Source organism: Myodes glareolus, chromosome 27 (assembly GCF_982192425.1).
Source record: "Myodes glareolus chromosome 27, mMyoGla1.1, whole genome shotgun sequence".
Taxonomy (NCBI): domain Eukaryota; kingdom Metazoa; phylum Chordata; class Mammalia; order Rodentia; family Cricetidae; genus Myodes; species Myodes glareolus.
In genome coordinates, this window is record NC_142052.1 from 30780383 (window position 1) to 30806291 (window position 25909).

Genomic DNA, 25909 nt, shown 5'->3' on the forward strand with positions numbered 1-25909 from the left:
TCCTCTGATGAAATTTTCATGTGTCCAGAAAGTTTTAGTCTAAAGCAGCACTGTAAATAAGCACAATTTTATCAATTTCTCACAAATCTATATTTCATATATGTGAATTGCATTTGAATGATATTCTTTCAAGAAAGAAGTCAAGAAAGCAATGACTAAAAAGATATCATCTTTTGAGGCCTAGCACCCTGAGAGCTTTGTTGTAGATCTTCAAATGAATTTCTTTCTTGCTACCCATAATACAAATGTATACACATTGAAGAGATGATAAGTATATCTACAAAATTTTGTACTAAACCAATAGCCCATAGTAAATCTTGTATTACTCATACACTTCTTGTGACTGTGCTAAGTTTAGTGATAGAAGCAGTTAGAGTTGAATCAAGAGGCAGTTGTTCCAGAGAAACCTTGATACCTATACCACAAGTCTGTGAGAAACAAGTCAAACCCTGAGAATTCAATGTGGAAATTTATTACTTGTTATTCTTCTTTACTATGTATACCATATGTTATTCTTGATACAAGTGTATGAGCACAAGGATCTGGAGAAATGTAGCATACCACTCTCTAAGAACAATTAGATAACCAGTAGTCCCCATGTTGAGTATCGTTGTTGAATTTGGTTCAAGTATACAAGTAATTGGTTTTCCACCATCACTGTTAATACATGAAAAAACTCACACAGCAAAAAAGGCCTATGAGTTCTAGAACTGTGCAAATGCTTATGGGTGGCCTAGTTCACATAGCATATGCAATATGATTCACAGTATAGGAGAATTTATGAATGTTAAAGCTCTGGGTTTATCCAGTTCTCTTCACATATGTATAAAATATCATATAGAAAAAGTTTCTGTGAAGGTAAAAAGGTAAGCCATAAAAGAAAGGCATTTACCATTGGAAGTATCTTCCAAGTGGCAAAACAGTGCTTAATGAAAGAGCAAAGCCTGAGTTTAGATAGAGTTATAAAAACTTAGTGGCTGATTCCTCTTTATAATTGGAACATATTATAAAATTAATTTATACAAATGTGTAGGCACAACAGTGCATTAAATGTGGTAAAGCTTTTATAAGTGCCAATTATCCTTGCAGGATTGAAAGAATTCAAGTTGGAGAAAAACTTTTAGTATATATTCAATGTTATGAAGCCTTGGCAAATGTCAGACACCTTAAATGGAATGAAAGAACACATACTGGAGAGAAACCCTATGAATGTATTCAGTGTGGGAAGGCCTTTGCAGCTCAGAGTCAACTTCAAAACCATAAAAGAACACACTGGAGAGAAACTCTATGAATGTAATCAGTGTGGTAAGGCCTTAGCTCAACACAGTAATCTTCAAACACATAAAAGAACACATACTGGAGAGAAACCATATGAATGTAATCAATGTGGTAAGGCATTTTTAGATCAGAGTAATCTTCGAAACCATAAAAGAACACATACTGGAGAGAAACCATATGAATAGAATCAGTGTGGTAAGGCATTTGCAGCTTTAAGTAATCTTAAAAGGCATCAAAGATCTCACCATATATAGAAACTCTTTGAATGTGATCAGTGTAGTAAGAGGTTTGCACAGCACAGTGATCTTCAAAAGCATAAAAAACATACAAAAAAGAGAAACTCCATTGATGTATTCAGTGTAGTAAAGCCTTTGCAGATCACAGTAATCTTCAAAGATTTAAAAGAATAAAAAATGGTATGAATGAAATCAGTGTGATAAAGCCTTTCTATGGTTTATTCATTTTCAAATGCAGGAATGTACACATACAGGAGAATAACCATGAGTGGAATCTGTGTGGTAAATCCTTTGTCACAAAAATCTCCAAATATATTATGTAAGCCATCCAGGAGAGAAACTGTGAATTTCATGAATGGAGACTTGAAAAACATGACAAAAATCATACTGCAGTTAAATCTATGAATGAATTCAATGTGGCGATGTTTTGTAATTTATACAGGAGTAAAACTTTTTGTGTGCAATCAATCTGATAAAGCTTTTGCAAATTACAATAGCCTTTGGGTACCTGAAGTAGAACCTGAGGGCTTATTCTAAATTATTTTTCAAGATCCTAAGCCAATACACTTACAGTCAGATAAAAAACAGCATTCATTCTGTAGAAAATAATTGATAGTGTCAATAATCTTTTTAATATGATAACACTTTATTTTGATTGCACCACCAAACTAATGGACAAAACATAATTTTTGAAGTTATGAAGTCCTACAATCAGGTAAATTGGCCAGTCAGAGAATGACACCCTGTTACTGAAATGAGATCCAAAGGAAAACACTTTGTCCCTGAATCTAGAGCTAGTTATCAAAACAACATCTCCTTGAAAACAAAGCCAAATAGTTAAAAAGAGCCAATGAAGAAAACACACTTCAGCTCTCAAACCAGGGCCAAAGAAACACACTCTACCCTTTATCACTGTGCACAAAACCAACCAATCTCTGAGCACAAAATCCAGCCCATCTCTCTGGTTGTTCAAGCTCAGGGATTGAAATCTGTCCAATTCCCACTTTCTAAATCTCATTAGAAGAGATCTGGTTTTAAGAAGCCCTATATATGTCACATGCTCATTCAGTTGGCATATGTTCCTTTCCACCCTGGCAGAGGCAGTCACTCTCTTCCCTCCCAAATAAATCTCTTGATTGAGATTTCTATGAATATCCTCGTTCACTAGAATGGATCAGAAACTCCATAGTGGAGTTGAACTGAGATATAGTTGATACTTCTACTTGGAAACTCATTTAACCCAGAGGAGCACAGAAGCAATGGACACCTCTTTTGAAGCACTCTATTAGGGGAGTGGAGCAGAACAGTGACAAACATTTCTGCTGGGAAACTCTCTTTAAAAATGGAGTGGATCCCAGCTGTGATGGCTCTCTCTCAGAGAAGAACATTATTGCCTCATCTACTGTGGTGCCATTCTCTTCACAACTGTTGGTGTTTCCTGACTTCCAGCAGTAAGGGTACCTTTTCCTCCAAAACTATAACTCTTGTGTTACAAATTTGAATGGTAATGAAACCTTTTTTGAGTTTATACTTCTCTGCAGTTGCAAGGCATAAATAATTCAGGTATAACTCTTTATGGATGTGTACTCGGGTCTTTTTGTTGTGATATAATCTCTATTTCAAATTATAAATGCATTTAATTTGACCCTTGGTTCTAGAAGATAAAAGGATCACCATGAAAGTTCCATGGCAGAAATTGTCAGACATGGCATATGACAAAGGAGCTTAAGAGCTATCACCCTTAATCTCCCACATGAAGCAGAGAGTGGGAACTGGAACTGGTGTATGGATATAAATTCTCATAGCCTACTCTCAGTGACATATTCCCTTCAGCAGGACAGCTTGTCCTAAATCTTCCCAAATGATACCAGCAACTTAGAAGGACTAATTTCTCTTACTTCAAGCTTAAATTTGCTTTCTCTTTCATGAACCAATTCATGAAGAAAAACTCTGTAAGTGAGCTGTAAAATCCCCCAACTCCTCATTCAGAATAATGAATGCTTACAGGAGAAATATGTTCATGACTGAAAAATTATTTGATTAAAAAGTTATTTTAATTGTAATTATGTGGTGTGTGTGTATGTGTGTCTATTTGAATGTGCATTCTGTATCTTGAGAAAAATAACACTTCTTGTAGCAGGAATTAAAGGAAACTGTTAAAAATTTGATCTTAGTCTTGGGAATGAACATTTCTTAGTCACCTCACCATAACTCTAGTGCTATTAATGTTTTAAATTCTATTTAGGTTACTTTTAAGTCTGTAATAGGAATAAACTCATATGGAAGACATTCCTATTCATGAAAAAATTTTGTTAATGACATTAAACATCACAGATTTCTTTAGCTTCAAGAATAATAATTTTTCATCATAGCATTTAAGGAAGTAAACTACATATCATATTCAGTCAAGACTGATGGAGGAGAGCATTGTATTGTGGTTTCTATTTTAAAATATTTAAGGGAGTCACTAAAGTGTGCTGTATGCGTAGCAAATCCATTTAGTGAAGTTTATTTCATAGACATTTTATTCCTTCTATGACTTTTGTTCATCTTCTATTCTATCTGTACCTAGTGATAGGTATTTTTCTACTGTAATGTATAATAGAGCCTCCATCATATAATTTTCCCATTGGTTATTGAAATATCAGGCAATGTTTGATCAAGTATTACACATAAGGGTGGTGGTTTGTGTTCCTGATTTCGATTTTCATGTTTTCACAAATTCCCTTGAGATTTTGTTATTTGTTATTCATCTTACCTTGGATGTCAGTACTGATTCAAGGATACATTTGAACTCATGATGCTTATTTGTCTTACCCTTGAGTAGAAGTCTAAGGGTAGATGATGAACTCCCAATGTGCTGTGTTTTCAAGAGAATTTAACAATGTAAATATTAAAATGACTAATAAAAAATTATAAGAAACATTAAATACCTCATGTGTGTATTCAAAGATTTCATTTATCTGATATGGATGTAATAATGTATGAGAACCAGCAAACAACTGTGTATCTAATACCACAGCTTGATGTTCTATAGAAATTGAGGATAGGTTTCTAGTCTTACAAAAGTCCTTTCCCCCTGAGGCATTTCACTGGTGCTCAACTTCAATTTGAAGAAATATTACAACAGAAAATTTGTTCATTTTAAGGACTACACATTTATTTATAGCACTTTCTTAGAACCAAAATTATACACCAGAAAATTGCCTCATTTAGTAAAGTTCATTGCTGCTAAGTCTGACCTGGGTTCTATCTCTGGGTTATGCACAATACTTCTACAAATTTTCTCACATTTCTTCACTTCACAAGAAGTGCAATTGAGGTCATTTGCAGTCAAATAACTCCAAACGTTTAATCACTAGAATTCACAAAGCGGGAGTAGATCATAGACCCCTGTTAGGTTTCCTGTCAGTGCTACACACATATTATGGCACAGGTGTATTCACACAAACACACTTTAACCATTTTTAAATGGATGAAATTAACAATGCAAAGAAACTAACCCATTATTAAGAACATATGAAATGATTTGGGCATTTAAATCATAGAATTTCAAGAATCATTACTATCCAGCAAAACAACAATGTTTCTTTTAATATCTTATTTTATTATTTTTTTTCTCTGATTCAATGATAAGTCCTTTAAAAACACATATTTCAACTGGACTTAGAGGTGTAAGGCTATAATTACAGCACTTAAGACTGTGGGTGGGCCTGGTCTTAGTGAGGCCAGCTTCCTCCCCATAATAAATTCATGGCATCCATGGCTATGAGGAAGAATCCTGTCTCAGAAATTCTAATAGAGGCTACGTCAAATTATGTAACTTTTGCTAATAAAATCTGGCTGGACTCAGATTGATTCCAACCAATTTTTTGGTTATTGTTATTCACACACACAAAAAAACTGTGATACCAATAACATAAGCATTATAGATATTCCATTCACATTCAATCCGTTGAAACATTTGACAACAATCTTGAAGGCATTTATGTGCTAAGAGACAGAAGGAACAGTGGGACACCTTCACCTTCTACATTATAATGACATATGTGGGAACTGGAGAGTTGTCTCAAAGTACTGCTACTCTTGGGTACCCAAGTTTGGTTTATAGCCCCACATCCCAGGTGCCAGTGGTGGTCAAAAGATGGCGTCTAGTGCTCTTTGTCTGGAGGTACAGACAGCTGTGGGTGCTGGGTATTAATGTTAGGCCATATGAATGAGTATCCAGTGTTCTAAGTGCTGAGTCTTCAGTCTCATGCACATGTCATTAATAATAGTGAGACAGGAAAGGCTGATATAATAAGTTTATCTTTGCCTCAGCCTTCATGACCCAGAAGAAAGAAAAGATTGACAGTACCAGAATCTAACTTGGACTTGGTTCTTTTAGAGTTTCTGATTATTATGCATGATCAAAAGATAATTTTGCTCTGTAAGTCTCCATCTGCCTAAGTGGTTAGATGTGCCTTCTGTCTTTATTTGTTGTTGTTGTTGTTGTTAGTTTCTTGTTTTTTTTTCTCAAGAGAGGATTTCTCTGTAGCATTATATCCTGTCCTAAAACTAGCTCTTGTAGACCAGGCTGGCCTTGAAGTCACAGAGATCCACCTGCCTCTGCTTCCAAAGTGCTGGGATTAAAGGCATGTGCAACCACTGCCTAGGTTCTCCTGTTTTTTTTTTTTAAATTGTTCACAGTATAACCTTGGGCCTGAAACCAAAAGAGACTTAAAAATGACATTTTATGTGGTGTGCAAAATGTGTTTCCTGGCTGGCTCCTCTTTTTAAAATTAACCACCCCAGATGCATGCAGTTTTTACAGAGATTTTGTTTATTAAACTTTTAAGTTTCTGGAAAAATTTATCCAGAGGAAGGCATATTAATTCTAGAACATCAGTATCTCCAGTTTGTACGATAATGTTTCTGAATCAAAAGTTCCTATTTTGGATCGAATACCCTTGATCCAATGCCATTGTTCCCCGGGGAAATGACCTTGTTCTCATGGTTAAACCAACTAAATTTTTAGATTAAACAACTCATTCACCACTCAGTCATAAAATTACAAATTTGAGTCATATAGTCAACTTTCCATTTCAGTAATAGAAAAAGGATTTGTGTGTGGAGCATGGTTTTTGCTTTCATACCATAATAGGTGGAATAGTTTACTGTGTAGACTATAGGGGAAACAGTGAAGGCAAACAGTTGTGGAGTCACCATTATAAAATAAGACATGATTGTAGATGGATATGTAATTTTATTTTTTCCTGACATGTATTGATCCATGTCATGCAAATGAAGTCAGACCAGATTTCTGTATACAATTTGGGAAGGTTAATTGAACCAAATAATATGGAATTAGCAAGAAGGAACTCTCATATAGAGATATGTTCAACCTTGCTGTCATTGTTATGTCCTTTAGCTGTAACTGCATATGTCAGGTGACAGGTCTCAGTAGAAAACAATACACATAAGCACAGGGTGAAGTAATATTTTATTAATGCCATTCTCTCTGTGAGGGAATTATTTTGCCTTTTGGAAAGTCAATATAGATTTTTCAATTATATTTTTTTAAGAAAAAAAACAATTATGAGCTTTACTTTTTAAATTTGAATTCCTTTAAATTTATCTTTGCTCTAATCTCTTATTTTTTCTGTTCCCAATTGTTTCCAGGTCATTAAGAATTTCTTCCTTGTTTTCTCTAGTTATGTTGATTATTTATGTCTGTTTAGAGCAATGTCTCCTGTAGATTAGGCTTGCCTTACACTATGCAGTTGAGAATTTTATTAAACTTATAATCCTTCTGCTGCCCAGTGCTGGAAAGCAAGTCCTTCAACTGCTTCAATGCTGTGCCTTATCTGGTCAGTTAGAAAGAAATATAGACCAGTAAATGAGTGCTGCCCTGTGTAATAATTGAGTTCAAAGGTCAACTTTAAACCATGTGCAGTCCCAGCACAAAAAGTGATAGACAGAAAGGAACACAAAAATTTCCATCTTTTGAAAGTAGTCCACTTTAGAAATAAGTAGTTAAGATGATTGATTGAAGTATGATCCTAATTAGTATTGTTAATAAAATCCTAGAGTCAGATATTGGGGGAAAACTGACAGAACAAAAAAGCAACCCAGCAGTCAAATTCACTTTTTACCTCTCCAAGTCATCAGACCGAATGGGGGATGAGATCCTGTCTGCACCCACCTTATATTCCTGTCTTCATCTCCCAAATGGTAGAATTAAAAGCATGAGCCATGTTCTGTCAGATCCTGTCATCCAACAAAGATTACTTCCAGCCTCTAATGTCCAGGAAAGCTTTATTTGCTGGAACAAATACAAAATATTACATTGTAATTGATACATGTTCTAACTGGTCATTTCTAGATTACACAGACCAGGGAACTGAGCATTTAGATAAAGAATAGAACTTATTATGGAACCAAATTTCAGAAGATACACTAGTATGAACAAATTAGAACTGGATAAAATGGTATGAGCCTGCCTAAAAGAACAGGTTTAAGATGAACATCCTGAGAGAAAATGTGTGGCTAAAACTTGTCCTCTAATACGAATCTTTCAACTCTAGAGCACATGGCCATAAAGCCTATTTCAACTTTTTAAAACAATTTTTGGGAATAAAAATTGCTCAGTTCCCTCTACCTTTTCCTTCTTCTAAGCCCTTCCATAGCTCTTCATTGTTTTCTCACTCACAGCCTCTTTTTGCTTTAACGGAAGTTACTGTTTAAATGTGACCTTTATTTGGCATCAGGATTTATGAGTTATTATGCAGAGGATAGTCTGCACTGGACATTGAATGTGTAGTAGAATATGCACACAAGGAACACTGCATCTTGAAAGAAAAACAGGAAGTGCACTGAGAGACTGACAAGAGATTCTACTAAAATACAAAATTTCCTTGATGAGACTCCTGTCTTCCCCTAGGGTGGAAGGCCATAGCTGGAAAGTCTGTGAAGTCTAATCATTTGATCTCTGCTCATCTCTTAGGGATGCTGCTATTTTCCCCAGGCCCAGAAGGGTGATATTACCACCATTGGGAGGTAGATTTTTGGATTATTCTAGTTTTCTCTTCTTATGATTCTCAGGTTATGATGCTCTGGGGAAATGTGAGGGAGACCATAAGTCATGCCATGGGAAATAGTGGTACATTGTCCTCTGAACAGAAAGAACATGTTGGCTGAACTGCCAGATCTTCTGGGAGTTTGATGGATCATAAGACAGAGTGTGGTTCTGTTCATTCATGTGTTGATCATGTATGTAACCTGGACTCTAAACATTCTTGCATTTGGATTAGGAAAATAAAGTAAAGAGACATAGAAAGAAGGCTGCAGTATAGGATAGTGACAAAGAATACATTGCTATTTTCATCTAAAAGCTTTTACATTCAGTATTATGTAAATGAGAAAACAAACAGTGAAAATAATGCACATTCCGGAATGTAAGAGTGAATTTGAATGTGACATGAGATTGTATAGTATCATGGGAAATAGACTCTGATAGCAGGAGGTTGGGATTTCCCACCGATATCAACTAAAATTAAATGACAGCATGTTGTATTGTTAGAGTTGACATAAAATTACACATATTTAGTATGTGTATTCTGGTGCGTGGGCCAGCACCATTACCACAGGAAACACAGTAAATTGTAATGCCTAGACATTCTCTTTATATTCCTGTGCTTATGTGTCTTCACATTATACAGAGTTCTCATAAAATGACACAAATTACTATAGATCACAGCAATCTCCTCAGCATAGTTGCCATATTATTGAAATTAGAATTAAAAAGTAGAGGATTCTCATACTTATGGCAGGTATTTTCTTTGTGGCTAAAATGTACAAACAACCTAAATGTCCGCATATAGAGGAACAGTGCTGTGCCTCATGAGGCCACTGTGCTAAATCAAAATGAATGATGACAACAATGGTCAAAAGCTCATGCACTCCTAAAGTACTGGCATAGTCAGTATTCTGTTCATCAGAAAACAAAATATACTTACAGCTTAGGCTGTAAGTTAGGTGTCAACCCACCTATTTCTCCCATCTGTTTTAATCAACTAGTGCAGCCTGATAAATCAGAGGGAAGAGAGAGCTTCAGCAATGAAAGCCCTCTGTTAAAGGTGGTATGCCTCTGGCCACTGCTAGCAAACATAGCCCACCAGAAAAAGGCAGTTACAAAGAAGCTGCATTTGACTATGCTTCTTGGGTGTTTAGAATCTTTTTCCAAGTTATTTCAGATTTTATGTGAAAATTTTGCCTATTCATTGAAGCATGATTTTTATCTATTTCTATTGAGTTCTACATTTTTATCTGCTCCCCTCCCCTTTGACTCTCTCCCAATATCCCCACACTCCCAAATTACTCAGGAGAACTTGTCTTTTTCTACTTCCCATGTAGATTAGATTTATGTATATTTCTCTTATGGTCCTAATTGTTGTTGAGGCTCTCTGGGATTATGATTTGTAGACTGGGTTTCTTTGTCTGATGCTTAAAAACCATTTATGAGTGAGTGCATGTGATAATTTTATTTCTGGGTCTGGGTTACCTCACTCAAAATAATGTTTTCTACTTCTACATATTTACCTGCAAAATTCAAGACATTATTATTTTCTGCTGTGGAGTACTCCATTGTATAAGTATACCACATTTTCCTTATCCATTTTTTAATGGTTGAGAAGACATTTAGCTTGTTTCCAGGTTCTGGCTATTACAAACAATATTGCTAGGAACATAGTTGAGCACATGTCATTGTGACACTATTGAGCATCTTTTTAATATATACCCAAAAGTGTTATTACTGGGTCTTGAAGAAGGTTGTTTTCTCATTTTCTGAGAAATTGCCACACTGACATCAAAATAGGCTGTCCCCTATCCCACCAGCAATGTATGAATGTTTCCTTTGCCCCACAACCTTTTGGTCAGATACTGACTGACTGTCTGTGCTGTGCTTTGATCTGCTTTTGTATTTAAGAAAGTTCTGAAATAAACCCTGGGCTGTTTGTCTGCTTCAGCATGACTGGACACACCTCCCGATTCTATCATGTTGTCTGTTTCTTCTGACTTTTCTTTGGCCTCAAGGATCCCCTATCCAGAAACCCTAGCTGACCTTGTAGGAGCAGCTCCTACAGGTGACATCCAGCTGTGCAGCTTTCTGGGGAAGGGTGTCTTCGTAGGGACACCACAAATTTTAAGGGTGCTCTAAAGTACATTAAGGATCTCCCGGGAGTATCAGCAGTTGCACAGTGTAAATATAAAAAAGAGGTTAGCTGTGCACCATGAAAAACAAGTAAGGAGTAACTCGAGTATGATTGTAAAATAAGTAATAATAAAATAAGAAGTAATTTGTATATAATTTTCAAAAAGTTAAATACAGGCCAGGAAAATAGCAAACAGCTGTTTGTACATTACTTATAGGTATTTTAAAGGTCAGAGGTACTAAGGAAGGACAACAATAATTGCTTCAGTTTTTGAAATGTATAAAAGATATGTGTTCCCGGTTTCCTCCAGAATGAAGTATAAATCTAGAGCTTTAAAAAGTTGTGTATGAATTAATGAGTGCATGTTTTCTTGGTCTGTGTTTTGACTGGTACTACGTTGCTGTTTTATGTGGTTATATTTCTAAAAATGTTAAGTGGTACTAGTACCTGATAGTATGTAATTACTGTACATTTTTGTGTATTCACCTTCTTTTTTATCCTGAAAGAGATGAGGCAGGCATCCTCTACCTTTATCCTTCTAGAAATTTTTATTGGATCAGTTCTAGAACTTTGGGTCCCAAAAGGAAAGCTTCCTAAGGAGAGGCATGACACTGACCACCTTCCTTCGTTATTCTCTGGACCACAGCCTGCCAGCAGTTCTGGAAGAGATAAGGGGTGAATGTGCATGCACAAATGGGAAGAGCTCCTACAGAGAGACATGCTCATGCAAATGGGGCAGCAGCAAAGAATTGTCTGCTTGCAGTTAAAGAGCTGCAGGGATGAGAAACAAAAAATCTTTGATTATGGCCAGAGAAGTTAAAAGTGATCCTTCACATCTGGGATGAGCTCAGTTCTCATAAGGGTTTCCAAAGGGAAGTAGCAATTGTATGTCAGCACAACTCAAGTTTTTGAAGCATTCCAGTGAAACAATGTCTTCACACAAATCTCCAATCAAGAGATTTATTTGAGAGGGAAGAAACCAAAAGCATAAATACCCCTGCCAATTTGGAATGAGGCAGCTGCATACTGAATTTGAATATGGCTCATATAGGGATTCTTAAAACCAGGGGATATCAAAGGAGATTTTGAAGGAGAGAATTTGTGAGATTTTAATCCCTAATCATGAACAAGATCAGAGATGGGCTGGATTTTATACTGAGGGATTGGTTACATTTGTGATAACTTGGAAAAGGGTAGAATGTGGGGCTTTTTGATTTGGTTGTGTTTTGAGAGTGTGTTTCTTTCACTGGCACTTGTTAATGATGGGCTGTTTTCAGGGAGATATTGTTTCTTTAGCCAGTTCTAGATTCAGAGAAAAAGTGCTTTCCTTTGGCTCTGCTTTCAGGTCTGATATGTGTTTCTTTGACTAGCTCTTTCCCCTAACCATAAGGCTCAAAAAAAGGTTTTGTTCATTAGTTTGCTGGTTCAAACAAAGAAAAAGAGATATCATAGCGCTTGAACAGATTTTTACGCTATCCATTTTTTTCTACACAATAACTGATGTTGCTTAACTGACTGTATGTCTGTTGGCTTAAGATCTTTAAAAAATAAGTTATAATAAGCCCTCAGTTTCTTCCACAGGCCCAAATAATTGGGGTAATATGCATAAGCTTTATCAGGTTGATTACACACAAAAGTCTTACTCTTAGATGAATACAAAACATTAAACCACTAAATTCACTTATAGAGTTTTACTATAGTACGATTTTTCTCATGGTTTTGCAAAATACACACATTAAGTTCACAGAGTTTTTCTGCAAGATGGTTTATTTTATGTATTTGCAGATGATTGTGACAAAGGATTTACCACAGATTCCATTTACCATTATCTCTCCAGTCTGTGTTCTTTTATGCATTTGTAGGTGAATAAGATGTGAAAAGTCTTTCTCACACACATATACATTCCTAAAGTTTCCCTACACTGTGTGTTCTTTCATTACCATGAAGAGTATTGTGGTCTCCAAAGATCTAACCACACTGACTACATTCATAGGGGTTCTCTCTACTCTGTGATTTTTTGTACATTTGAAGATGACTGTGTTTGGCAAAGGCCTTACCAAAATGATCACAATCATAGGGTTTCTCTCTAGAATGTGTTTTTTATGCAATTGAAGATGACTGAAACTTGAAACGGCCTTATCACACTGATTACATTCATGGTGTTTCTATCCAGAATGTGTTCTTCTATGCAATTGAAGACTATTTTGATACACAAAGACGTTACAACACTGATTACATTCATAGGATTTCTCTGCAGTATGTGTTCTTTTATGCTTTTGAGAAGCACTGTGACATGTAAAGGTCACAATGATTACATTTATAGGGTTTCTATCCAGTATGTGTTCTTTTATGCTTTTGAAGACTACTGTGCTGGGCAAAGGCCTTACCACAGTGATTACACTCGAAAGGTTTCTCTCCAGTGTGTGTTCTTTTATGAGTTTGAAGATTACTGTGATGGGCAAAGGCCTTACCACATTGATTACATTCAAAGGGTTTCTCTCCCGTATGTGTTCTTTTATGCTTTTGAAGATCACTGTGACATGCAAAGGCCTTACAACACTGATTACGTTCATAGGGTTTCTCTCTAGTATGTGTTCTTTTATGACTTTTCAGATTACTGTGAGCTGCAAAGGCCTTACCACATTGATTACATTCATAGGGTTTCTCTCCAGTATGTGTTCTTTTATGGCTTTTCAGAGTACTGTGAGCAGCAAAGGCCTTACCACATTGATTACATTCATAGGGTTTCTCTCCAGTATGTGTTCTTTTATGATTTTGAAGATTACTGTGATCTGCAAAGGCTTTATCACACTGATTACATTCATAGGGTTTCTCTCCAGTATGTGTTCTTTTATGCTTTTGAAGATTACTGTGCTGGGCAAAGACTTTACCACACTGATTACATTCATAGGGTTTCTCTCCAGTATGTGTTCTTTTATGATTTTGAAGAGCACGGTTTGTAGCAAAGGCCTTACCACACTGATTACATTCATAAGGTTTCTCTCCAGTATGTGTTCTTTTATGCTTTTGAAGATTAGTCTGACATGAATAATCATTACCACACTGATTATATTCATAGGGTTTCTCTGCAGTATGTATTCTTTTATGACTTTTATGAGTTTCATTAAGAACAAAGTCTTTATCATCTTGACTGTATTCATTGGGTTTCATTCCAGTGTGTTTTCTTTTAAGCACTTGAATATGACTGTGATAAGCAAAGGCTTTACCACACTGGTTACTTTTAGAGCATTTTTTTCCAGTATGTGTTTTTTCATTCCATAGAAGGCGAGTGTCATAAGACAAGGCTTTAACACAGTCAGTATACACTGAAAGTTTCTTCTCAGCATTTTGATTTCTTTCAATCCTGCAAGGATAATTGGCACACTTAAAAGCTTTACCATGTTCAAGACACTGTTGAACCATATATCTGTATAAATTAATTTTATAACTTGATCCAATTCTAAAAGGATTTAGGTATTAAGGTTTCATAACACTGTTTACAATCATGTTTGTTTTATAATTAGGGGTTAGGCTGCATCTAAGAAAATAAGTATAATGATAAATTCCTTTGTTTCATGGTTTACCTTTTCACATCTACAATAATAATTTATATGTTATTATTCACATTTTTGAAGACAACTGAATACACTGAGAGATTTACCAACTCTACTACATTCATAAATTTTACTATACTGTGAATCATATATATTTGCTAATGAACTAAGACATTTAGAAGTATTTGTGCAAACCTAAAACTCATGGGGCATTTTTGTAAAGTTTACATATTAATAACGATAGTAGAAAGCCATCAGAATTGTATACTTGAATCAAATTCAACATGTATACTCTACATGGGAACTACTGCATATCTTCTTTTTGTTCTCAAGGAGATGTATGTTAAATCTTTCCAAATCCCTATGCTCATAAGCTTATATATACATAGAAAAGGATGAAAAATTCACATACATGAAATTGAGGTGTATGGATTTGTGAGGATTTAATAACCATCTATGTACTTAAAGCTGTGTTTATTTGCATTGCTGGTTTTATTTAAAAGTTCAAGAATAAAGGGCAATCTCATCAGGGACACATTGTTGTCAACCTGCACATGAAAATTACCTTCCATGTCTTCTAGAACATTGCCAATGTTCTTCAGTGTTATGGTCTTCCCAAATGTATCCTAAAATACAGGACCAGAATATATGTCATATTATTTAACAATGTGCCACATTTAGCTTATTATCTTAAGTGCACCAAAGAACTATGACTGCTTTATTCACCTCATTCTTCTTTCTATCAAATTGTAGAACAACATCCTTAACCAAGGAAAAGTTGTGTCCATATTTGTAAACATGAAGGAAATTCATTTTTACCTATAGAAATGAGGTTCCTGTAGGTCTCCAGCATTACATCTTTATAGAGATTCTTCTGGGAAGGATTCAGCAAATCCCACTCTTCCTTAGTAAAGTTGATATACACATCATCATGGGTCACTGCCTTCTAAAATATACAACACATGTGTAAAATTGAAAGCATTACAAAGTTGGAAATGCATACTTCTTTCAGAGTATAGACATATTATTCTGGTATTCCTTACTCTTATTCCATGAAATAGACAGTCACTTTTGAAGGAAATTGAAAAACAGAGTCAACTCTGTCATTTCTGTACTCTTTATATGGGATACCACCTCATAAGAGCAATGTCTATTGAGAGGAAGAGACAACAAAAAAGATCAACAGTATATAGTATGCATGAGAAAATTGTAAGAAGAGTTACAGATGACGCAAAAAAGTAATATGGACACACCGGGTGTATTGTGTTTTTAACTACAACACTCAGAAAACAGAGGTGGGTATATTTGTATTTAAGTTGAATGCCAGTCAAGTCTATGCAGTCAGGTCCAGGACAGGAGGAAGTACACATTAAGACACTGTCTCCATTGCAAAAATCAGTGAAAAAAACAAATGGGATAGAAAGACCTGAAAGACTTTTATTGAAGTTCTTACAAATAATTCTGCATTCACTCCAGTTCTGTATTCATCTTCCAGACATCTGAAGTGCCATAATTTAAACTGTAATCCCAATAACAGTTTGTACAAAGCAACTTCATGTATAAAGCCATTAAAATGGACAGATGAAAACACTAGAAATATAAATGTTGGTCATTAATAACCAACACAGGGCTGAAGAGAGGGCAGAGTAATTCAGAGTTCTTCCTTGTCTTGAATGGAGGTGGGTACATTTTTCAGTACTTACATGGAGATCACAACTTTCCATTGTTCCATGATCAGGAATTCTGAGATCATTTGATCACCTTGATGACCAGGAACCCATGTAATGAATATCCATGTAGACATACAAAATAGTCATATTGATTATAAAAAAAAATCAAATCAAGCCTAACAAGTCAGACAAAGTTCATGTACTTGCAATTAACTGACTCAGAATGCTCAGGCCATATTAATGTCATAAAGACATGACATCCTGGGAATCAGAGTGATACCCTCTGTCAAATTTTAAAATTCAAGATACACATGAAGTTCAGCACAGCAGCATATTCCTGACATTTAAAAAAACCTATATTCCAGGGCTATCACCCAATAATATAAAAATGGATAGAACCAGAAATCATGCCCCCCCTTTACTTTCATGAATTTGGAGCCACACAGTAAGGGCTACTTAGACAAGCAAACAAAGCAATTAAAATAGCAGGTTGCCAAACTCATTAATAGCCACTGTTTCTACTACATGTCATTTTTACCTATAGAATATAGGTAAGCTATAGACTGTAGAGATTAAGCCTATAACAATAGCAAAAGCATTTCAGTATAAGTAGGAAATTGTCTAATTAATGACAAGCATAAAACAGTAGATATAAATGTCAGGAAATTACTTGAGAGTATTGAGACTTATCACATTCAATGAGAACTCTCATCTAGACAGGTTTTTCCTACTAAAGATTCACAGGAAATTGAAAGAAAGCCACCAAGGAGAGAAACTTGTTCAAATATGTGATCTTTTCTGGGAGGTTGTTCATTCAGTCAAGTACATTTTGAACCCAGTCATTATTGGTTCATGGTCAACAATGGAAAAAATGCATTTAGTCATTTCAAGGATAGACATTTAATGATCGTCATCTGCAATGGTCCCTACACTGTCCAAATAAGAAATGGCTCCTCTGGTACTCAAGACGATCTGTGGACACCAACATCTTACAAACCTGAAAACAAGTTACCTATTTCTAACATCAGTGTCACAAAATATCATTAACATTCCAAAAGAGAAAAAATAAAGATGCAGTAAGGGATGAAAGGAAAGTAAGAAGAAAACTGAAAATAAAAGAAAACAAAAAAAACTCAAAAAAGTCATCATTCTACTGACAAAATCAACTTTTGTGTTTTCTTGTTCGTGTTGCCTGCTTTTATGCTATTGTGATTAAATCCTCAAACTGAAAGCATCTCAGGCAGTAAATGGGATTATTTCATTGATTGTGTCAAATCTCACACAATCATTTTAGGAAGAGTAGGAAAAAGTGCAAGATTGAAGGCAAAACACATTTGCAAAGACAGTTTACAGCCTTTCTCTGTTGCCTAGTCACTACCTCATGCTCAGAATGTACCATATCTCAGCACAGATCCACCTTCTTAGGGGCTTCCTACATCAATGATCAATCAACACAATCTCTCACAGACACAGCAGTTTCTGGCTATTATGAACAGAGTCGAGCAAGTGTCCATGTGGTAGGATGGAAGAGCATGCTTTGGGAATATGCACAGAGTGGTATACCTGGGTCTTGCGGTAGATTGACTCCCAATATTCTGAGAATTGCATATTGATTTCCAGAGTGGCTGGACAAGTTTGCACTGCAAGAGCATGAGTCCCCTGGCTCCACATTATTGGAGCATTAGCTGTCACTTGTGTTGTTGAACACATCCTTTCTGTTAGGTTTATGATGAAATCTCCTAATCGCTAATGATACTGAACATATTTTTCAATGTGTCTCATCTATTATAGATTCCTCTACTGAGTATTCCGTTTACAGGTGTACCTCACCATATTTGAATTATTTGGTTTCTGTCTTTTTGCACGAGTATTTTATTGCCCTGAGAGGCAAACCAGAAGCACATAAACCAACACCATATAGTCAGTTATAAGTGGATATTAGCAGTTAAGTAAAGTACAACCATAGTAATCACAGTCAATCACAGCACAATCCATAGATGCAGAAAGGCTAAGTAACAAGAACAGATCTAGGGGACATGCATGGAATTCTGGGAAGACATAATAGAATAGATTTTGTGGGTGCACTGGAGGCAGGTGGAGATGGGAACAGGAGAAATCAAGTAAGCAAGGGACAGAGATAAAGAATAGGAGAGATGACAGGAATGAAGGAGCTGTTTGCACGAGATGTGGAAAAAGTACACTGAAAACTTTCAGAACTACAAGAAAGACACTATTGAAGATTCCTAATAGTGAGGAATACAGAGGCTGAGCCAGCCATCTTCTGTAAATACATGAGGCTTCCAGTGGTAGGTTTGGGACACAAAGTCAGTCACTAAATTTAGAACTACACTTGTTCTGCTAGCAAGATACACTGGGGAAAAGGCGCCTCAGAGTTTGTGAAGTGAGCAACCTATGACTGGTCTAAATTTTAATCCAAACTGTAAGAGGAAGCCAATGTCTGATACTCCCAGGATGGCCAGGAACCAGAACTTGATGGCTTCCAGAATTAGGGTAGAACTAAATACAACTAAACAAGAAAAAAGAAATGAAATGCATTATATCTAAAAATCACAGATTGATTCCCAGCACAAATATCACCAGAGAGAATTTTTTCAACAGCTGATTGTTGCACAGACAGAGATCCCTACCCAAACATTAGCTTGAGTTCTTGGAATACTGTGGAAAGAAGGGGTAAAAAATGTAGGATCTGGAGGGGTTGAGGAACCCAGGAAAACCAAACCTACAGAATCAGCAAAACAAGTCTCATAGTGTCTCAGACAGAATGAAGAGCCAGTCATGGAACATGAACAGCTCTGTATATGCCCTGTGCATGCACGCTTTGGTTGTTAGCTTGGGGTGTTTGTGTGATTACTAAATGTAGAACTCTTGGGCTGGAGAGATGGCTCAGCAGTTAAGAGCCCTGACTGCTCTTCCAGAGGTCCTGAGTTTAATTCCCAGCAAACACATAGCAGCTCACAACTGTCTGTAACTCCTGTTCTTGGGGATCTGACAACTTCACACCAATACACATAAAATAAAGTTAAATAAATCATAATAAATTTTTCAAAAATGTAGAACTCTTGGTATCTCTTACTCTTTCCAATTTTTGTGACCTCTTCATTGCTATTCATTTGCTTTGTCCAGTTTTAATGAGAAATTTTACCTAGTTTTCTTGATCCTTTTTAGGAAGGGTTTTTTGATATCCCTTGGAGGCCTTCTATTTTGTGACAGATGAAAGAGGAGCAATGGACCTGGAGGAATGAGGAATGGGAAAAAGCAAGGAGGGAAGGAAGTGGAAGCTGCAGTCAACATGTATTGTATGAGAGAAGAATAACTGAAATAGAAAATAACAAATGGAAAATGCATTTAGTCTGAGTTTTTTGATCTTCATAATCTGTAATATCCCATATGGCACAAATATCTCAAAACTCTTCTGGCATTCAAGCCAACCTCTTGTCTGACACATCTTGAAATTCCAAGAAACAAATTAAGGATTTCCAACATACAATGCCATAGGATAAACTCCCATTCAGAAAAAGGAATATAATTGTGCTTCAGCTTCAAATTCAAGCAGAAAATCCTTGTTCATGTGCACATCATTCCAGCCAGAAGACTAGGTAGGCAGTCCACAAGTCTATGAAAGTAATACTCTCACTACATTCCAAGACACAATTCCCAACCAATCCTACAATTATCACAACTTACGCATTGGGTGGAAAGCCTCTGCTCAAGTACGGGACACACCACAAGAAGAACAAGTAGGTAAACTGAAGAAAAGACCACATGCTGGATGAGAGGCCAATAGCAACCATCAAAAATTCACATAGACTTCCGCCATGCTTTCAAAAACCCTCAATATGGAACCAAAAACCCACTTCCTTCATCTTGTCTGTATTGTAGCTTCCAAATTGGGTGGAGACCCCTGGTTCAATGAACAAAAAACCTGCCAGAATTCCATGTAGGCCACCAGCTCACAGACCTTCCCAAATCTTTCCTACACCCTCAGCACTTTCCCCAAGTTCACCCCTCTTTTCTGTTTGCAGTCCTAACCTCCTTAGGCTCATACTCCACTCTATAATAAACGCTACACATACTGCCAGACTTTCAGTCCCAAAGTTGGTGTGCTGCAAGTACTGGCTTTCTGGGAACCTAGTCTCTTTGAATGATGCCTTGCTCAGGCTAGATACAGTAGGGAGGGCTGTGGAATTTCCCCAAAGCAATGTGCCTTACCCTCTCTGAAAACTAGATGGCGGGTGGGAGGTTATGTCGAGGCAATGATTAAAGGAGAGGGAACAGCATCTTTGATTGGTATGTATAAAGGAAATAGTTTGTTTTCTTATTTTCAAAAGATAAAGTGCCTAAAGAAGTTTTAAAAAGAACCTCAGTTCAACCATATGACACACAGACTAGATTAACAGAGATCAAAGAGAAATCTGCACCAAATGCTGGAATGTGCAAGGGGGTGGGAGGAACAACACAAGGACACATCAGGATGAAAGAGTGTACTCAATACTCAGTAAAAGGGAGATTTGCAGTGAGTTTTCTCGGGGAGCCCTAGATGTAAATACAAAGGAAAGTAAACACAGGAGTGTATATACAAGATGAAAGAGGTTAGCTATGCAGAATGAAAAAGTCATTTAGTAACTGCTGTGTAAGTGTATAATAAGGAAGGAAGTATCTTGAAAAAGTAGTAACTTTTATATAAATGTAAAAAGTAATTATGAGACAAAAAACAGCAAACGGCTCTTTGTACATTTATTTAGGTAAATTTTAAGAACCCATAGGTGCTAAGGTATTGTGTCAGCAACTGTATAAATTTTGGGAATTTATTGAAAGAATTTCTCCTTGGTTTCTTGAACAGGGAACCATCAATGCAGATATTAGGGGGTGTATTGGAGTTAAAATACAGCAATATTATGATGTACATTGTCCAGAGAACATTTCAGAAGATATTTTCAGCCTCTCAACACTTATTCTTGACAGCTTAGATCTTTTTCCTGAAAGACAGAAATTGTACCCAAACTGAAGTAAAAGTAAAACAAAGTTTCTGTTTCAGTGAAGGAACTGTTTAATGCAAATGCTTCTAAAAGTCATCTGATGATGTCACCTCAGATTATGATGATGAGGGAAAATTTAAGATAGTTTCCTGATAATGAGGTGAAATCAAAAAGGGACTTCTAAATGTCCTGATTCAGATTTCCTACAGTTTTATGAATGTAGAAGAACAGTCATGTAAATGATCTAAGAGAATTGGAATACAGTCAGAGAATAAGGGACTGATTAATTTGATGGACTCTTTAAATAAAAAAACAGGAAGCAGTCCAAATTTCTTCCTGGTTAAAAAAAAAACAACTCATGAAGGATCTCACAAAGGAGTTCATGGAGAAGCTCAAGATGGAGCACTCCCTTGCCTCCCCCAGAGAGGAGACAGATTTAGATTCTCCTGAGGATTATACTATTAAAGAAAGAAAATTTCCTATAATCTCTATGGTCCAGAAGCCTGCAAGTTCTAAACAGACTTCGACGATTAGGAAATTATACAGAAGTATTAAGAGAGGAGCCAAGAAAAAAGTCATTCAAGGATCTAATTTATTTCCAGTTATAGAACATCAGGATGCTCAAGGAAATGTTCTGAGAGTTCACACACCTTTAGCTTTTACACAACTTAAAGAATTAAAAAATGCTGGTTCTCAATATAGGCCAAAAACTCTTATTTATTCAAGCAATTTTGTAGGCAATACCAGTTGAAGCTTTGTCTCCTGTGGACTGGAAAAAAAGGGCTAGAGATTGTTTGTCTGGAGGAGAGTATGTATTGTGGAATCCTACTTCCATGAGTATGTGAACTTAGAGATAATATTAACAAAGTTCAAAACATGCCTGTCTGGGGCTGGAGAGAGGGTTCACTGGTTGGGAGCACTGACTGCTCTTCCAGAGGACCAAGGGTCAATTCCCAGCACCCACGAGGCAGGTCACAACTGTCTGAAAATCCATTTGCAGGGGATCTGACACCTTCACACCAATGTACATAAAATAAAGTTAAATAAACCATAAAAAATTCCTGTTTAGTTTGACATGTGAGCAGAAGAAGGTAATTATGAAGACTTAGGTCATCAGTTGAAATTTGATATGGCAGTATATACTCAACTTAATATTCTAGCTGACAAAGGCTTGGTATAAATTACCCGGCACTGCAAAGAATTGTCTAAGATAGAACCGAGACCTGATGAATTGTTTCAAGATTTCTTTTCTCAATTCATGACAACTGTAGGGAGACATTTAAGAGATTCAGAGACTGAACATTACTTGAAAACAGTATATATGCTTTCTGAGAAATAAACTCGGAGCTGTTTGGTAGTGGCCTTCAGTCCTCCTGGTCTAACCTATGTTTCTGTCTTCATTTCTCTTGATCTAAATTTTCTTCCATCTCAGTGTCTCTTCCTAGGGAACCCCAACTGAATTCTGCTGGACAGACCATGTGTAGTACTCTACCAAGCTTGAACAAAATTTACTACAGGTTCTGTATGCTGTTGACCTGAGATAAGGAATTTTGTTGCATATGCCTTCCATAAATTAAGAGAATACCTGGATACAGTCTTACACTGTAAGGCATATTGCTTGGTTTTCAATGCAGAACAAGGGTCTTCCCTTTAATGGTGCAAAATCCTTGAAAATCCCTCTTTTTCATCACTGGACAGTCATTTGAAATTACCTAATCCTTTCTTTTCATTCCTTTCTATGTGTTTCTTTTTCACTGTAGACCTAAAGGAGTCAGCAGTAATAACTATCCAACAGAAATTATATTTTTTCTAAGATATCAGTCTATTACTTTTTAATTCTGCCTTAATAACCTTCTTGGCATATGGAAACATTAAGAAAGATTTTGGGTCAAAGGATCACAAAAATAATCTTCAGGAATACTTTTATAAAGTCTTCAAAGCACCTGTACTTACTTACCAGACCAATATCACCTAATAGAGCCACAAGGAATGAGGCCAGGCTTGGGCTGGAGGGTCCAAAGCTAGATGAGGCTATGAAAGCTTATTGAGAACAATCAGAATTTTTATATTTTTACCAGAATCAGAACTTTCTGGCAATGTCTGCGCTCAATACAGTTGTAGTTCCTCGGATGCCAGGAAGATTGTAAGTTATACAGGGAACACAAGTTCACTGTCTCAGAGCAGTTGCCCTTTAAAGCTTCTGAGCTTTCTTGACTACTAAGGGATTATAAAGAGAAACACAAAATAGCCTGAATGCCTTTGCCTGAGTGAGTCCATCAATATGTCAGGAACTGGAAGTCACACTGTGCCCCAGTAGCCATAGACTTAACCTGAAAACCCTGAGACAAAGATCTCTCAAGACTGATAGGCCAGATCAACTCCTTGTTTCCCTGTAGGGAATTTTGCCCACTAAAATCCTAGGGCCTTGACCTCCACTGCCTGCCAGCAATGTCAACATTCCAGGCTTTCAGGTCCTACAGGAACAGTCAGTTATGCTCTGTGTAGAGCTTTCCCTGACTTTTGCCATCCAAAGTCTCGATATCTTCAAAATTCTTCCAAAGTCCCTATTTCCAAGTCCATTGCAGCAACAAAATCACTGTTGAGGTACCAATTTTTGTTCCTACTTTCATCTCTGTTGCAGTCATTAAATTATCTAAGCAAAAGGAACTCTGGTCATGTACAGGTTTATCTGGTTGTTACCCCTAAGTCAGAGTCCACCATTGAGGGAGCTTAGGATTGAAAGTCAAGTTAATCACTGAACGCAAAGTATTGGAACCATTGTTTCCTGGTTTTCTCTTGTTCTTTGTCACTGTCTTATGCTCAGCTAGCTCTCTTAATCAGCCAATGACCACTTGATTAGAGATGTTGCCAACTCTGTGGACGATCTTCCAACATCAATTGTCAATTAACACAATGTCTTTCAGACAGAGATCAGACATTCTGATCTAAAAACATGTTTAATTGATATTCCCTCAGGTGAACCTTGGCTTTGTCATGTTGACAGCTGAGGCAAATTAGCACACAGACACTATAATATCTGAGAAGGTTTTAGAGAACCAAAGACAATGTATTAATCTTGTCAATGACGTAAGCAGTACAGAACTTCAAGCTGAGCCCTCTCAGCCTCAGTGCCTTAGTGCTCCACCCAGTCCCTGGGAAACTAACAGCTATGCATACACATACTGAAATGTTGGGAACTTTCCATCATATTCCTGATTCTTTGTGAAGGTTCTCAAAATAGAACTCAGTTATTAATAGGGGCAATATAACCCATAGGTGATGACTCCATTCCTGGTGTTTTGACTCAGTCCCTGGGAAAGGGGCAAATGACCCTCAGATGTTCCCTCTTACCTCATCTGATCTGGCAACTGCTTTCCAGCCAATTGTTGGTAATAGTACTTTTAAATAAGACAATCATAATAGTTAAAAAAAAACAACCCCCAGATACCCCCCTTGTTTCTGTGGCTTTTTGCTTTAAAATAGCCGGTACCACCTATTTAGGGTCTTTCTGGCTTCTCGAATGCTAAAAGACCCTGTCATGACAGAATTAATAAAATCCTCATGCTTTTACATCAACTGTGGTGTGAGACATGATTCTTGGGGCAACTCATCCTGGTAGTTGGAATTTAAGGACCAACAACAGAAAAAAATCAAGCATGAAGAAAGCACTGAGTAAAAAGCACAGAAATGCCAGAAAATGAAAGATCTAAGACCAATAAGAGACAATTAAAACTGTTTATCACAGAAACTATTTAAAAATGCACAATTAAAAATTAAATAGCATAAGCAATAATCTGAATACAAAGTTAGGAAAGTCTATAGATTTATATTGAATCTAAATCTGCATCACAGTGAGGAAATAATAACTTTTATAAAAGAAATTTCAAAAGAACACATTTTTGAAGAATCAGGGTTCATGTAAAGCAACTTCCTTTGCTCCGACATTATAAGTCACAAGCACTTTTGAAAACAAGGTTACTGCTATTTCTTGTGTATGTTTGTGTATGAGAGAGAATGTTTTGCATATGTATACAGGTGACATACAAAAAAGGAGGCTGTCAGATCTGATGGATTGAGAATAGTAGAGACTTACAAACTTCCCATATTTAGTATAATTATCTGAACTCAGGTCATCCACAAAAAGAATATGTGCTGAGCCACTTGCCAAGACATATAAAATCTTCTATCCAATAGGTCAAGTCTATCTAAGATTGATAAAGTGAAAAAAACAAATCATAAATAAATAAAGAAGTAAAGAAATTATCCTTAGGAAATGTTGCATCAAAATTAAGATTTTGTGTCTGGTAAATTTCCACAATTAGAAGAATGGAATCCAATAACTTTCTACAACAATTTACAACAGGAAAGCTGAATACAAAGCTACAATCACAGTGGAAACACAAAGAATGCTCAAAGGGATTACGTATTGATCATACCAACACTTTAGTAGCAGAGATTCAAATACAAAGATATCAACAACTGTAAATGGAAACAGTAAATGGAAAGAGGCAGGCATCTAAGATAAAAGAAATTGAGTCTCTCCGCAGTAACTATACCAATAAACAGAAAAAACAGGTTCATATAATATGACTTTTTTACTTTCCACAAATGCACATCAATCAAGAATGTGTACAATATTTGTAAAAGAATAATAGGGTTGGAGAGAAACAAAGAACAAAAGCAGTGAAATATTGTCAAGTTTAAATCAAAAGACCAAAGAAACCTTAGGTAAGGAAAAATGTGACTTGACCAATGTTACCCAGCTGCCTTTGATAATATGTGAACAGAAATTAAATAATCACAAACTTTACAATTTTCACAAAGGTTTTTTTCAAAATGATCCTTAAACTGTTATTTCTGATGCCGCAAGTTACTGATTTCTTCTAGAGAAAGAAACCTCATGGTACAGATGCTGTCTTTCAAATGGAGGAGATTTCTTTCAATGGCTCTCCTGCCCATCATGCTTTCTTTTGGTTTATG

The 25909-nt window shown here is 36.3% G+C and overlaps 2 protein-coding genes across 2 annotated transcripts in view; one reads left to right on the plus strand and one right to left on the minus strand.

The window, feature by feature from the left end:
• The window catches only part of LOC148117661 (zinc finger protein 431-like), a 36756-nt gene extending 17463 nt beyond the window's left edge, over positions 1-19293 (plus strand). The window contains exon 4 of the mRNA XM_087902268.1: positions 19119-19293. Coding sequence (XP_087758394.1) covers positions 19119-19167 — 49 coding nt within the window. The 3' untranslated portion in view covers positions 19168-19293. The remainder of the gene's footprint in view (positions 1-19118) is intronic.
• Positions 12874-15986, minus strand: LOC148117662 (zinc finger protein 431-like). Its single transcript, XM_087902219.1, has 4 exons — positions 15966-15986; positions 15082-15208; positions 14828-14888; positions 12874-12892 (listed from the first exon to the last, which is right to left on the minus strand). Exons 1-4 carry the CDS (start codon positions 15984-15986, stop codon positions 12874-12876), a joined length of 228 nt encoding a protein of 75 aa, XP_087758345.1.
• Positions 19294-25909: the final 6616 nt, after the last annotated feature.